At 48.3% G+C, this 15,731-nt stretch overlaps 1 protein-coding gene across 1 annotated transcript in view; it reads right to left on the bottom strand.

Annotated features, from left to right (window-relative positions):
• The window catches only part of RNF213 (ring finger protein 213), a 47,646-nt gene extending 32,902 nt beyond the window's left edge, over positions 1-14,744 (bottom strand). Inside the window, exons 1-19 of the mRNA XM_065735317.1 lie at positions 14,676-14,744; positions 13,834-13,948; positions 12,060-12,388; positions 10,872-11,552; positions 10,039-10,223; positions 9,442-9,585; positions 9,028-9,218; positions 8,539-8,819; positions 7,246-7,514; positions 6,008-6,196; positions 5,306-5,504; positions 4,656-4,699; positions 4,252-4,405; positions 3,605-3,763; positions 2,864-2,962; positions 1,964-2,086; positions 1,398-1,578; positions 525-698; positions 98-256 (exon numbers count right to left, since the gene is read on the bottom strand). Coding sequence (XP_065591389.1) covers positions 98-256; positions 525-698; positions 1,398-1,578; positions 1,964-2,086; positions 2,864-2,962; positions 3,605-3,763; positions 4,252-4,405; positions 4,656-4,699; positions 5,306-5,504; positions 6,008-6,196; positions 7,246-7,514; positions 8,539-8,819; positions 9,028-9,218; positions 9,442-9,585; positions 10,039-10,223; positions 10,872-11,552; positions 12,060-12,388; positions 13,834-13,930 — 3,658 coding nt within the window. The 5' untranslated portion in view covers positions 13,931-13,948; positions 14,676-14,744. The remainder of the gene's footprint in view (positions 1-97; positions 257-524; positions 699-1,397; positions 1,579-1,963; positions 2,087-2,863; positions 2,963-3,604; positions 3,764-4,251; positions 4,406-4,655; positions 4,700-5,305; positions 5,505-6,007; positions 6,197-7,245; positions 7,515-8,538; positions 8,820-9,027; positions 9,219-9,441; positions 9,586-10,038; positions 10,224-10,871; positions 11,553-12,059; positions 12,389-13,833; positions 13,949-14,675) is intronic.
• Positions 14,745-15,731: the final 987 nt, after the last annotated feature.

Genomic DNA, 15,731 nt, shown 5'->3' with positions numbered 1-15,731 from the left:
AGTTTAGAATAAAACCTACTTTTAAAGTTCAGTAGTTTTCATCGAAAATTGCAGTTTGTGGAGTTGTCACTGCAAAGTTGCCCCCCCAAAGCACTACCTGACACAGTTGCCTGCACCTTCCGACACAGGCTCAGAAAGGTTCCTATTGCTTTTCTCTCTCTCCTGATGTGTGTTACTTCTTCTCGCCTCCTCTGCAGCACTTCTTTCAGCTCTCTCTGGAGCAGCTCTTTCTGCCCATGTGACAGCTCCTTGTGCTCTGAAAGAAAACCCATCCGTAGTCACTAGGTGGATACTTCCCCCTCTGCACTCATAGCTCAGGTCTGGATTGGCACAGCCATGAATACTGAAACGCAGACAAGACAAGCTGCAAGCTCTACGCAAAGAGAGAGACAATGGCAGCTCTATTAAATGCTGAAGCAGCTAATTAGTATTACTAATCACTGAAGCAAGCATAACAGTGCATGCCATCAGCTGCTGCATCGATGCAGCAAACCCACAAGGCCACCTTTGCACAGTGCTCTTACTTAGGTCCCAGATAAAGACAAAACGATTCTCATGTTGAAAAATCTCTTCCAGATGCTTGATGAGGATGCTCCCTTCCTGGAGGTCATTGGTGACATTCATGAACACAGAGTCTGCTAGGGCCATTACAATTCTTGCTTCACTTGTAAGCTGTTCTTGGAGCTTTGAGTTTGATCCTGTTCAAGAAATGAAGGTGTAAAACCTGGATCAGTCCTGCTTCACAAGAGCTAGGTAATAATTTAATGACTTAGAACAGAGTCCTTCAATTACCCATTTGAATCCCCATTCAAAAGATTGCAAACTCATCACAGCATCCTCCAGCCCTTCACATTTACCTCAGCAGAAACCCCCAGGACTTCAGCACAGCAGTTCAGACACCTTCTCACAGAGACCCCATACCCCAAACCCATGGGGAAAGCAGAAGCCACTTCAATCCACTCACATGACAAAGACTTGCACTTTCAGGGAGATGTAACCTATTAAAGACTTTGGGGAGTGTATGGGAACTACTGAGTCACAGCCTGAACCACTGAATGAGCACCTGAAGATCTGGTCAGCCCTGGGAGCACAGCTGAGGGTGATTCACCTGTGTGACCAGAAGGGGTGGAGCCAGGCTGCACCTCTCTTAGGCCTCACTTAAGGGCTGACTGCCACTGAGGAAGGATTTCTTGTTGGAGATCCCTCCTTTGTGGGGTTCCTTCCCTGTGAACCTAAATCTTCAGAGACGGGTGAGCACTTATTTTCCTTAACAGCAGGAAAAAGATTATATATTCATTTCCCGCCCAGCAAAGGGAAGGCTACAAGTAGCAAGGCAGAGAACAGCTTCTCATGGACGCCTGTACTTAACACTAACACACAGAGGCACACATGGATACCATTAAAGCTGAAGATATGTTTGATGTCAGGCCACGTAAGCAAGTGTTGCAAAATATCATCAATATCATCCTGAGAATGCCCAATCTTCCTTGGCCACGAGTTCACAATGATAGTTGACACAAGCCGGCTGAACTGGTCCATGCTGTAGGAAGGTATCATATCAAGAAGACTGTTCTGGGTCTGCACAAAGCACACACGACAGAAGGAAAGAATACATCAGTGTTTTGGACTGTGCCAGGTCTGCCTCAGGAGCAGGCACTCATCTCAAGAAGTCCCAAGTCCAGTGCTGAGGCACATTCCAAAAAAGCCATGTGACACGACTGATGCAAGAAGCCATCGTGTGACAAGCACCACAGATAACTTTCACAGACCTCGTATAAGTGGATCCTGACTTCTTGGTCATACTCTTTTTTCAGTTTAAACTAGAACAGCCCACAGCAATTCAAGCCATTGAAAAGAGATAGTGCAACTCTCCTTCCATCACAATATGCATTCCCTATAGAGGATTTCTTTGCCAAAGGAAGTTAGACTTTTCCTTTTTCTACCTTGAGGGAAAATGCAATACCTGGCAAGCTGCAGTGACGGCCTCTATGGCACAATTTTCAAAACAACAGCCAATGGAGCAGTCGAGACCTTGAATTCGTTGGTGCTGACAGCAGTAAACCAGGATTTGGTTAACTGGGTACTCCTATGGGGCAAAAGAGAGAGTACTTATAAATCTTCATTTCCAAAGAAATCTTTCTGAAAGCTTGCAAGAGTGCTGCTATTAAGACAGTATCAGGACCTGAACCAAACATTTGAGTCCCCTCGTGGAACCAAGCATTGGCCCAGCATCACTTACCAGGGACTGGAAAAGATTAAGCATAAATGCTGGAAAAATCTCCTACTGTTTCCCTTTAAAATGCATAATTCCTTAGTAAGCATCTCTCCTATCCAAGTTTCCAACAGAAATTACATCTTCCTGATGGAAAATCAACAGTTTCAACTATTTTACAGCCAATGAAAAAAGTAGATGAGGAGATTAAAAGGCTCAGTTTCAAAGGGTCCTACACAACTGAGAGCCTAAACAACAGTACCTACATGATGAATGCTTCTGTGAGTCCTTGAGCAGTAATTTACACTTCTTACTCCTTGAAACTAATGAGATGGTTACTGCTCAAAGTGAACCATTTCCTTTAAAACAACAGGATATCATTCAACACTGGAAACAGAAGGACAGCAGCCAAGCTATCAGCGCCCTGGAGTCTGACACCAGGAGTACAGCATGGTATGGTTTAATACCCCATTTCTGAGCCTCTGGAGTATGGTTTGTAACAGCAAATGGCCATTTGCATGACCAAAGCCACAGCATTTCCATGTGCTCATTCAGGCTCTGGAATTTATTGTATAGACACAGGAGAAAACTACCCATCCCCTCTGATCTCAGCCCCACAGGCAGGCAGCAGTCTCCCACAGCTCCCTGTACCTCCTGAATTCTTTTCTCCAAATCGGCCAGTAGAATTGACTTCCACCTCCCAGTGAACTGCTCATCCGGAAAGCTGATCTTCACAAATTCATCCCAGGCCTACAGGGAAGAAGTAAACAAACCCAAAACACTAAGTACCGAGAGTTAAAACCCCAACCAGGGAGAATATCACTATGCTGAAGACTCCACACTCCTCAAACAGCCCACAGCCCTTTCAGGTGTTTCCATTTCAAAGGAAAAGATCACTTCTAGAGCTGCAGAACACAATCTCTGAGCCCAAACAGCTCCAACACCCCCCCATTATGAATGGAGATGGGGGTAAATCGCTCCCACTTCGATGCTGGAACCTGGCCCAGGGAGGGCTTGCAGCACCAGGCTGAGGCCGTAAGGAGCTGCTCCATGCTGGAGGGCTGATGGACAGCACAGTGAGCAAATTACATCTCCAGCTGAACACCAGCAAGGGGCAGCTCATCACCCCAGCACTGCCTTTCAGAGCAGCAGAAAAAGCCAAAAATAAGATGAGCTTCAAAATACCTAATATAGCCCTTTGCTGTTTTAAAAAACCATTGGATTCAAAATCATCTCAGCTTGTCATGTGCCTCAGATGTCACACTGCCTCTCTCTGCCTCACTCCTTACCCAGCCACAGCAGCTATGGTCTCCAGCAGAGAGTCATTACACTTGGACTACATGGTTAAGCTACAGTAAAATATTTTTATTCTGCTATTAATAGATGACCAACCTCAGGTTCAGCATTAAAAGTGAACATCGCATGGCAGTGGTGCACTTTCAGTAACTTCTGGCTTAGAGCATTCCTGAACCAGGTTCGAGTGTGTGCAAGAGCTTCGCCAAGTACTTCTACCACGGGGTTTTCCAGCTTGGTTTCATCTCTCAGAACCTGCTGCACACAAGTGAAGAAAAGAAGATCAGCTCAAGCAGGACAGCAACTGATTTTAAACAAATATTTCTAAAAGAGAAAGTCTGCATGCATCAGACACCTATATGTGCTGGGAGCAACCCCCGCAGCAACTGAGGAAAAGCAAGAAAGAGGCTGGAAATGCAAGGCTTACAAACAGCCTGTGCTTATCAATCTCCATTCCAGGAAACAAATATAAGGAGGAAAAACAACACTCCCCCTCAAAAAGCAAACAAGCAACAGACGAAGGAACCCTCCAAGGCAAAGCATTTGATCTTATTTTCCACTATAAGATTCAGAATCATTAAGTGATTTTGCACCTATTTGGACATACCACATTTTTTCTTAATTCAGAGTACCAAGGTTTCCAAAATGAAAACAGATACAATCTAAAACTAATTGCTTGTACCATTTTTGTCACGTTTCTAGATACCCCACTCATGACAACCCATGAATGTTTGCCTGGCACTCACTTCTGTGGGCTGAAGACTGGCAACCTTTGAAATCATCATAGCAGTAGTGGCAGGAATCCTGAACTCCAGCACCCGCCTCATGCGCCTGCAGACTCTCTCGTGCAGCTTGAGGCAGAGGAGCAAGCAGGGCCACCACGAGTGAGCCTGCAGAGCTCTGGAGGACAGCAATAAAGGAGAGTTTATCTTCAGTTCAGAGAGAAATACACAGCGTGTTGATTAGCAAGCCTTCCCCCAGACAGACTTAAGAAAAAGCTTCAGTTTTTCAGACATATAGAAGAGTAGGATCCTTCTAATCATAGATCTCAACCCACACTGAGGCTACAAGGACAACCCCACACAACAGGCATGACACACGTGGACACAGAAGAGATCACTCTCCCAGAGTGCTCGGGTACTTCGGTTACCTGTCCAAGGCACACAGCAGCATCTTGACAAGCTTCTCTATTACCTAAGAACAAAGAGATAGAAATATCACACCATGGAAGGGCCCCTGTGGTTTGGTTTCTCATCGTTCTCAACTAATAATAGTGAAAGAGGGAGTCTCCCCAATGCTCTAATACAAATAAAATGAAATTGCTAACATGCTTTACTGGATGCTAAACTCAACACATAGGAGACCATTAGTAGTCTAAACAACAGCCACACTTTGATTTACAGTGTAGGTTTTTAAAATGTGTTGCTATTAAATGCAATAAGAAATCCCTACTGACTTCACACTAACACACACATCATCACAACAGGCAGGAGAACACCTCACAGCAGCAGCACCTTGCCCAAATCCCCAAAGACTGTGCAAAAATAAAACAAAGCAGCTTCAGGCAGCACACAGAGATCTCAGGATTGAAGTATTTGCCACCAGCCACTAAGAGAAAACCTGGGTAAGCAGGCCCACCTTATGCCAGTAACACTTTTTGCACACACACACACACACACACACACACAGCCCTCACCTTACTTCAGAGCAACTTGCTCTTAGCTAAGTTTGAAGCTTTCTGTGCTCTGACTCATCACCTATCACATTTCCTCTCCTCTATCCCTCAACAAAAAGACAAACCTCAAACTTCCTGCACGAAGGGTCAGCGTTCTCCAGTCTGTACCAAACACCCTGAAGAGAAACCAATATATCAACAGAGAAGTCTTCAATAAATTCAGTGAGGTCCTCTGCGGGCAGCACACTCATCCACGATTTGACCACAGTGGTATTAAACTCCATCAGGTACTTCTTCTCTTTCATGAGTTGCAGTAGGGTCCCCCTGGATGGAAAGCAAAACAAAGTCCTCATGATCTCACGGTACAAAAGGCTGAAGGGTTGCAGAGCCCAGGGGAAGCTCTAACTGACTCAAGCACTTCTCTCATTCACAGCTGAAGATTGGTAAGAGATCCCAAGACCAAACCATTGAACAACAGAGCACAGACATTCAGGGAAAATAAACTCCACGTGTTGCTCATCTTCTGCACCACACACAAACTGCTCTAACTCACAGCAGGCAGAACCAATCACATAAGCTGCTCTGCAGCTTGCAGAAGGTAAGGGCCAGCTTATGGCTATGCAATACCTTGCACAGCTTCACTGCATGGTAGTCTACAAGCAAGCAGTAGAGCCTGTGTTTGTGTACCCCAAATGCCCACCATCACACGCTGCATTTCTTATTTTTTTTTAAATATGAGAGAGAAAGATAAGGAGATGAAGTAAGGCAACCACCACCAATGGCAAGGACAAGGCACTGGGTATGACCAGCAGTTCTGGAGAACTCACACATCATGATTCCTCCTTGTTTCAACAAATGGAAGTCCTTCCAGCCCAGCCCAGGTATCTTCTTCCACTGGGAAGTGGTCATGCTGCATAGGATCAGTACATAAATGCAGAAGAGGAAGAATCCACACCCAATGGCCTACTTTGCAATCGATGCATCTCTGACACAAGGTTATCAGTTGAAACTTCAACCTGTAAATATGAATGTAAATATGAAAGCAAACAATATTTACAGAACAGTTGCTTAAAGGAATGAAGAACCCCCTTATGGAGAATGAAGAAAGAAAAAAGGCTTCACACCTCAATCTCACTATGGACCTTCAAATAACGTCTCTTTATTATTTTAGTTAAATCTTATTTTCTTAAATATAAAGAGTTTAAGACTCAGAACTGTACCCTTACTGATGACTGTCCCCACACAAACACTATTGAACAAGTGCTAAGAAGTGCCAATGGTTGGCCTACAGTTTCCATGCAAGCCTCCACAACTGAGTGAGGGATTGTGTGAAACAGATGCAGAGCTACAAAGATGAGTACATATTTTAGTGACAATTCCCAACCTCCTCAGATTCAGTTTGGGCTGAAGCAGTGCCTCCAGAAGGAAGTTCAGCAGCTGCAGCTATGCAAAGTGAAGAACTACAGACTCAAGAGTGACAGATAAGCAGTTGGAGAAGAGTCTAAATCAGTCTGAAGGGAGAATCAATGCAAAACATGTGCAGTGATGCACATCAGAGGAGATGGGAGCAATCCGGATACCACATTTAAAGAAGTAAGCATGTGAGGATACTGATCAGAGTTTGTAAGGATAAACAACAGCAAAGAGATAAGCAACTGCCCGACAGAAAGTGGTAACAAATAGGATTTTAAATATAAAGAAAAGACAACAATATCTTAGATCCAGCAGACTTCTTGAGAGGCAGTGACAAGTTGCAATGAGGGAAACAGTGTTTGGACAGAAGGAAAACATTTTTCACATCACAGAAACGTATGTGGCTGTAAGAATGCCCCAGAGAAGTTGTGCCATCTCCATCCCTGGAGGTTTTCAGAACTGCCTGGATGTTAGCTCTGCTTCTGAGTAGGAAGTCAGAACAGAGACATGCAGAAATCCCTTCAAATCCAGATTTTCCTGTGATTCTCTAGAAGAGCTGGATCCCTTCCTGTCTTCTAGGATCCTACACTTGCTACCTACCACACTGTAGCAAAACAAGCCCATTTAATTATTGGACCAGAAACATACATACCTCATACGATTCACAAAGACCGTTATGGTCTGAAGAACTTCTTCAGCTATGGCTTCTCGTGACTTCTTCTCCAAGCACAACAGGCAACACAGGCCAGTCAGATCCTCATTGGATGCTGGCAGTTGGAACTTGTTAACAACAGTGAGAAGGGTGAGCCCCAGAGCTAGTTTACTTTTTATTGCCAGACCCTTCTGTGATGCTTCTGCATCCCCTGGAAGAAGGAAAGGGCGGGCTATTCTCCTAATAAATTCCAGCAGCAAATCATTCACCTAAGACAAAGGAGGGAAGAAACAAACCAAGCAGCACATTAGTTCCCCAGACAGTCTTTTTTTCTTGAAGCTATTTCCTCCTATCACAGCTCAGATCCTCAATTTCCTCCCCCCCCAACACACACACACACACAAACACAACACCACACTGACAGAGGACCTAAGCAGGTATAGCAGAGACCACCACCAGCACATCAGGCAGCACCCGTGCCCACCTCTGTGCTCTCAGGTCCCACTGCTGTCTGTGCTGCACCCCCCACACCCAAACAGAGCAGAGCTGGAGAGAGCCAAGGAAACAACAGTCTCACAGCCAAGGCTGCCCTTCCATGCCACAGCCTCAATCAGCAAGCAGACTTGTTATCCCAGGGACTCAGGTTTGGTTGTGTCAGTGAGAAGAGACTGCTGCCCTCACCTACAGCCCCCTAAAGCTAATTTGAAACCACATACAAAAGGTTTAATAATGCTGCGATGCCGAGTGATGCACCACACTATCAAAATCATCCTTTTGAAAGCAGGCAGGGATGAAATCCATGGGATTGACCGAGTGTGGGCAGCCAGGGAGAGCTGCTAGGCCAGCATGCCATCTTGTGGCCTTTCTCGAGTAACCAGGAGGAAAGAGGCTGCAGAAACAAGCAGCCACAACCATGGTGTAAGGCCCCCAAAACAAAGATATGACATTTCTGCCACATTTCATAACTACATCTGGTAAGTAGTTTAGGACTGTGGAGGTTCTGTCTGCACCAGCTCTTAGGACAGGGAGAAGAAAATGATACTCAGAGGCAAAACCCATGTCACATTTCTGCTTTTCACCAGTGTGAGATATCCAGAGCTGCAACTAGTTGCAAAAGCTCAATGGAAAGCTCCAAATGAGAGCAGTGGCAGTCACCAGGAAGGGATTTACAGTGGCTGCCACATGAATATTTTTACTGGAAAAGCAAAGATAATCCAACAAGTTCAAGAACAAAACCAAAGCTCCACAACTGAATTGTTGTTTTCTAGCATGTGTTAAAATAAAATGGATCACCTGCTGTGGTCCAAAGCCTAGCTCACTCCACAGCAAATATCCACCATCATATACACATGGGTTCCCTGTAACAGCATGAAATTGTTCCAGCTGGCATAGGAAGTTCCTCATGTTGTCAGTGCTCCAGGTTTCAAGAATGCTGAAGATGTTTTCTAACATAACTGCTGCAGCTATTTTCTTCCCTTCCACAACATCTTTGTCTTTAGATTTAAAGAAACGATTCCACAAGCTCCTCGCCAAAGAAGGCTTCTTACACACAATGTCATCGTACTGGTGCCATTCTGGAATAAACAAGAGAGATGGGAATGTGGGAAAAGAATTTGAGAAAAACGTGCATTTGGATGTACACCTCTGTCCTGTCAGCAGAAATACCACCCAGCCCATTAAACCCCCAACTGCAGACAGTACTCTCCCACTCAGCGTTAGCAATCAGTCCTCTAGAAGACCACAGAGCAACCACGACATGCAGATCCAGGCAGAAAAGCTCACCTCCATTGTTGATCAAGTTGCTGTTCACACATAAGCATCGATTCACAATATCTTTTGATTCTGTCTTGTAAATAATTTCATGTTCTCCTTCACCACAAGAAACCCAATATTTGTAAGGAATTAATTTATCCACATATTCCTTTGGAAGAGTTACATAGCCTCCAATGAGGTATCCATGCGCTTCTAGTGACCTAAATAACGCAAGCACACGGCAGAGGACAGGTGAGATGGCAGCTGGTCTGCATGCTTCCCTCTCCACACATCATATTTCATCAGTGATAAGTTACTACACCAAAACTCCACCCAGCCATGGGCAGCTAGCTATGGCCTTTGTGTTAAAGGAAGCACCACGCTGCATCTTGCCCTCCAGACCCAAACCACTGCTGTGTCTACGTGACTCAGGAGGGTACTTACTTGATGCAGCTCATCTCGCAGATGTTCTTCCACGTTTTTCCATCGTCTGAAAAGATTCCAGAACTGACAAACACTTTATCGGTTTCAGGGTTCAGCTTGAAGTCTTTGGACAATATTGCATGGAAATACACAGTAATGCCCTTGCTTCAGTTCACAGAAAAAAAAGAATTAGAGCACAGAAATAATTATTTTTTAATAGTGCAAATCATCACAAATAACAAAGCACTTCTGAGCCACTGGCTTAACGGAGGCAAGACCTGTGAGCTGTTAGCAGCTCACTAAAACTGAGGCCACACAGCAGTCCTAATGTAAAGCCCAGTGCAGAAAGGAAGAAGGGGCTCCTAAGGGAAGCACAAAATGCTTCAGTCACATCCAGCTGTGTTGGCGATAGCACAGAAATACCTCACCCAGACTCACCTGATATGCCTTTATGAACAGCAGTTTGTGTCAGTTTTAAAACCAACTCTATTTCCAGAGGTCCACGATACACTCAGAGCAAATCTTAGTACATCAATTCCTTGCCCCAGTGAGGAGTCCCCTACCCTGCACCACACCCGGCAAGCAGAGAGTGCTGGGGAGCAGTAGTGGTGCCCTCACCTTTGTTCATCCTTATCCAGAGGTCTCTGGTTGCTTTGGTGATGCTTTTCCTTACGCTCATCCATTACAGCTGAAGCACCATTCTTGCTAGCGACCTGAGGTCCTTTGGTCTCACTTTTCTTTGTCTTCTCTGATGCTTCGTGAGCTTTTTCATTTGGGGTCTTTTTCTCCATTGTGCCTTTCTCCTGCATTAGAAGGACAAAACATGAAATGAAACAGAAAACCTCACAAGTACATCTGCAGAAACGTACAGCATCTCTTCAGACAGCAGTGGGTACCCAGGAATCACAGCACACCAGCTAGCTTTGCACTTCTGAAAACACCAATCCCTCACTGAGGCAAACACAGTAAGGAGAGCCTACTGCTTGGGGAAAAGAGTGCACAAATGGCACAAAATCCACAAGCATCTGCAGAAAGTCAGGCTGACAAGTCACAACTCTCCAGAGGATGGAGCATAAAGAAAATGAAAGACAACCAACAGCAATTCACAGCTCAACAGGTCCTTCCCACAACTGGAGCATGGACAACTGAAGAGCACGAAGATGTCCGAGCCAAAGGAGGTAATGGAGAACACACGTGGAAGAGCTGCCTGAAGAAGAGCTGTGTTCACAGCTCCTGGTGGTGACTGAGCAACCACTCAAAATCTGCTAGAACTGACACGCAGAACAGCAAAGACTCCAGAAGAACTTTACTGCAACTCCCTTCTTTCTCCCCATATTCCCAGCATCATCATCCTCAGCTTTACTGACAGCACAAGAGAATCACAGTGGAAAAAGGAGAAGCACTTTCCAACATAACCAAATACTCACTGAAGTCTTCACTCATACGCTTACCTTGGAAGGCAAGCTGCTCACTTTCTGGCTGCTGTCATGTTTACCCTGCCCAGCCTTTGAGCTTTGGGCCACAGAAGGAGTCTTTGTGTCTTGACTTTGATGTTTAGTGTGAGAAGTTGCAGGCTTACTTTTAGGCACCTCAGTATCAGGGGAGAACACAGAGGAAACATTGGTACTCTCTCCCATTGAAACTGGTTTCTTTTGGTCATCCAAAGACTGGGAATCTAGTCTGGTTTCCAACGTCTGACCAGCAGCAGACGTAGCACTCTTCCCTTCCACATTGCTCCCGACTCCACAGTGTGCAGTGCTTCCACCTCCCGCTTTCTCCTTCAGGGCTGCACTGCCAGGAGTTGGGGCAGCCCCATTACCCGTGCTGCCCTCCCTCGATGGGGCCACCACAGCCACAGTGCTGCAACCGTCTCCTGCGACCATTTCCTGACCTTCAGCTTCCCTTGCTGAGGGGCCCATGGCAGTGCCATTTTCCTGGGCACCTCCATTGTCACTAGCAATTAAGTCAGCACTCTGTTTGGATGCTTCACCACCCGAGGTCTGGACTTCCTGCGAAACCACATGTACATCAGACAGCTCTGCAGTTTGAGCTGGTGCTGTGCTCGCAGGAAGCAAAGGGCTCAGCTCCCTGTGGCTAGAAGGACTGTTCTTTGCTTTATTCCTCTTCCTATTCTGCAATTTAAGAAAAAAAGGGAACAACATAACAAAACATTAGTTTATTCATCACTGCAGAGAAACTCTTTGTCAGCTCTTCCACTGCAGCTAGTACTGATTCCTGCTACACTGGGATAAGGGAAAAGGATCATGAAGAAAAAGACAAAACCAGCTACAACCTCACGTTGTACAACCTCATGTTGCTGGAGAAACACAACCAACTCCTGCCAACTCTGTATTTTTAATGTCCAAAACTTTCTAAGCAGGAATGCAGAGCACCTGCAAGCATAACACCCACTAACAAAACCAGACCAGCTGCTAAGCCGGATTTTGGACTTTCACCCTCAGTGTAGCAAAGAGGGAAGCAGCACTGGTCAGTGCATCAGCTGTCTGCTTATGCAACACAGCGTAAGCAAATACATCTACAGTTTGTGTAGGAACGCTGGCAGCAGTATTCAGACACAGGCCAGAAGGACCAGTCACGAGACAGCAGTCCTGCTGCTCACCACTGACAAAGACCTTTACCTTCCTCTTTGACTTTTGGGATGAGCCATCTGCCACATGCTGGGGATCGGTCTCTGAGATGTCACTCAAAGCTGCTACATCCGCCTGCAACGATTCTCCTTCCTCCACCTCCTCCTTTTCAGTAGCAGAAGACAACTCATCTGCAGTGCATTCAGGTGTGGCTGCTGAGGCACTGCTCAGAGCTGTTATGTCCTTCTGCAGTGATCCTCCCTCCTTCTCCTCCTCTGTTTCAGTGGTGGAAGAAGGCCCACCAGCACCTTCGTCCTTCAGCTCTCCTCCAGGTTCTGGGCCTGTATCAGGGTCTGGAGCAAGATCCACCTCTCCTCTTTCTGCAACAGGGAATGTTCATTATTAAATTAGAGGGTGTAATGCAATAGAAAGTGTAGGCTACAGAAAGTTCTAGGCTACAGAAGATGAGGATATGCTCATATCAGGTAATCCTGGCTCCAGCCCTTCCCCACTCAGATATAATGCATACACCTGAGCTCCCCTGGGTTGGCCCTGCCTCCCCACCAGGTGCTCAATCACTGGTTCAAGCCATGACTTAGCACTTCCACTACAGAGGGCCAGGAAGGAAAACAATTCTCAGCATCTGGCAAGCAAGCAGGGTCAATTACGGACTGAACGCAGCAGTGGAAGACACAAGAGTTGCTTTGTTCTCTGGTCAGCAGTAGCCGTGACACCATCCTCCTTCTATAGCAGCCCCTCTCCAAAGCTCCTGAAATCAGGAGCAGAATAAGATGGGAAAACCCTGTGTTGGGGCACTGATCCACCTCCACTGAAGCTCCAGCTGACACACTGCTGGTGAAGCAGCAGGCAGTGAACCCCAACTGCTGCCAAGAGGCTCAAGGGCCCTCGAGATGTGTGATGACAGCATACTGCTACTTCTCATATTTATACCATACCTCCTTCCACCATCTTCAGCTTCACAGGAACACATACAAAGCTTTTGGACCACCAGAACAGATGCTTTGGTTGTTTTTCTTACAGTATTTAAGACCCAGGGGTCTTAGGCTTGTTACTGTGACACTCTAGATTGCAGAGGGATTCAGCAAGGCCAGACCTTGTCACGATTACAGCAGGCTGATTGTGATTCAGCACGTTATTTTAGGATCCTCTGTTGTAGCCAGTTCTGGTGGCCTGGGTCATTCCCTCTAAGCAAAGAAGGGATTTGAGAATATTTCCCCCAGTGTAACTGCATACACTGCATATAACTGATCCTGCTACCGTTTGTTGGGGGAAAAAATTCAGATAGACGAACTGCAAATGTAACATTAAGCTGAAAATAGGAAATTCAGGCTCAAGAGGGACTAGACTGGTAATTTCATTCAGGCCACAGTGGTTCACTCACCATCAACCTCCAGTGGCTTTTTGCACTGTCCATATGAGGCTGTTATAGGGTGAGTGAATCTTGGTGGTCCTCCTTGGCTCTCCAGTTGACAGATTAGCTTATGCATGGGTTAGCACAATATTGCCACCGGTGTACTGCTGTAGAAGCACAGCAGGTGCCAGTTGCTACTGCTTGCAGCAACCCCACAACAGAAAGGTCCCTGCTAGCAAGGCCAACAGCTGCTAAATGCATCCTGTCCCCGCAGCAGCTATCAATACCCCTTTGGGTCCTTGAAATACTCCCTCCTGAGGGGGTCTGTGCCACTGACACACAGAGCCCCTGGGCCAATCACAGTAGGATGCTTTTGCCAATCTCCTCCAGCAAGGCTCACTTTGGACCACCCCTCTTAGAGCTCACAGCCCACCCAACCCTGCAGTGCCCTACCTGCAGCCTGCTCCCCTGCACCGGCAGAGTGCTGTGCCCCACACTGAGCACAGCAGGGCTGGTCCCCGGGGACACGCAGACACGAGGGGCACTCCATGCTCTGCAGGAAGCCGTGCTGAGCCACAGAGAGAGAGAAAGGGATGGGGTACAGAGAGAAACACACGTGTTAATGCCAAGTAAGGGATCTCTGTCGTATATCCTTCCTGCACCCCAGGGTCCATGTTGAGGGGTACCGGGGGGGGGAGGGGCAGCCCTGCACCTGCACTTCTGCGGTAAAGCGCGGTCTATATGCAAAGGAACCTCAATGCCCCGCCCACTCCGTTCGCAGCTAGGCTCTGGTTCGCCCCTCTCCATTCCGGATATGCAAATGAGGGAAACGCTTGGGCCAATGGCGTGGCGAAGGGCGGGCAGAATGTTAATGAGGCCCGTTAGGTGAGGGCTGGGGGGGGGGGGCGGGGTTGCCTGCGGTGCCCGGTCCGTGGCACCGGGACCGGACCGGGACCGCTGCCAAAGGCACCGGGCAGTGGAACGGCAGGGGAGAGCGAAAGCACCGCGATAAAAACCGAGGGAGATGGAGGAGCTGGAGGCCGGGACACTGGACAGGAGGGGAGGGGACAGCGGAGTGCTGTAGAAAGGGGGAGGTGGACATTGAGGAGGTGCCGGTACGGCCGGGGTGCACCGCGGGGAGAACCGGGATGAGCCATGGACTCATGAGCCATGTACCGGGACGAGCAGGATGCCCGGGGAGTCGCGTAGCGCTACGGTCCCGTCTCGGATCGTCCCGTTTACCCGGCCCAGCCCGGAGCGCTGCCCCGTTCCCAGAACCCACCGACGGCACCCACCGACGGCACCGAGCTCCGCAACGCACCCGCTCCGCCGCCGTCCCCGGAGAAGTTTCGTTTTTCCGCCCCGTGCCACCAAGTTTTCCCCGCGGGACGTCACCGCCGCCGCCCCCCGGGCCGCTCCCGGCCAATCCACGCCGCGCGGGGAGTGGGGGAGGCGGGATGGGGACGGACGGCTCCGGACACCTCCTCCGGGGCGGCTCCCGCAGCTCCCCGTGCCGGCCAGTGCGACCGGGTCGGGAGCTCCGAGCAGAGCATTGCGGAGAGCGAGCGGTTCCGCTCAGCCCCCCAAACCCATCCCGCTTAATGCCGCCTCGGAGTCGTCCCAAAAAACATCCCCCAACAACTCCCGCAGACCCCAACCCCACTGAGTCCGCTCTGTCCCCGACCGCTGTCCCCCCCCACCCCCGGCCGCGCGTCCCTCCTCCGGGGCCGCGGATGTACACCCCCCCATGGGGTACAGCTCACCTCGGGGGTACGGACGGACGGACGTGAGCCACTCAGCGCTGGGAAACGCTCAGCGCCCGGCGCTGCTGCGGCTGTCGCGATATCACCGCGATGTCACCGCGCCCTTCGACCGATGGGAGCTGTGCTGCGTGCGGGAGCTGAGCAGCGGGCAGCACAGCGGCTTTCGCTTTCGTTTCCTTGGGCTGTGATCAGCTGTATCAAGAAAAGGAGGTCCATTTCTCCTTCCCGCACGCCAGCTTTCCCCGAAGGAAGAGATGTGCTGAGTCAGGCACGGGGGTTCCCGTTTTCTCGTACCCCTGACTAGGGGTCAGCCAACTGCTCTTCCCTTGATCCCTGTGCCAGGCAGTGCCCAGCTCACAGAGCCCCATAGAAAACCACACAGAGCAGAGGGATCGCTAAGGAGGACACAACCGATGCTTTAATTTCCCGACAGCGCGAGCTGCAGCACGGCCTTGGGCTGCAAGGCAGCCCCGGTGTCCTTGAAACGCACATCTGTGTGTCAGAGCTCAAAGACTTCACTTCTCTGAAGTGTATCGGAGTAAGAAAAGGCTCCAGAAATAAAACATCTCATTTTAAAAGGCGGCTTCT

The sequence above is a fragment of the Cyrtonyx montezumae genome, unplaced genomic scaffold, assembly GCF_038088225.1.
Source record: "Cyrtonyx montezumae isolate F1298 unplaced genomic scaffold, pur_monq_1.0 scaffold_19, whole genome shotgun sequence".
NCBI classification, from domain to species: Eukaryota; Metazoa; Chordata; class Aves; order Galliformes; family Odontophoridae; genus Cyrtonyx; species Cyrtonyx montezumae.
Note: the sequence above shows the minus strand (reverse complement) of the source record. Positions and strands in the feature narration are given on the sequence as shown.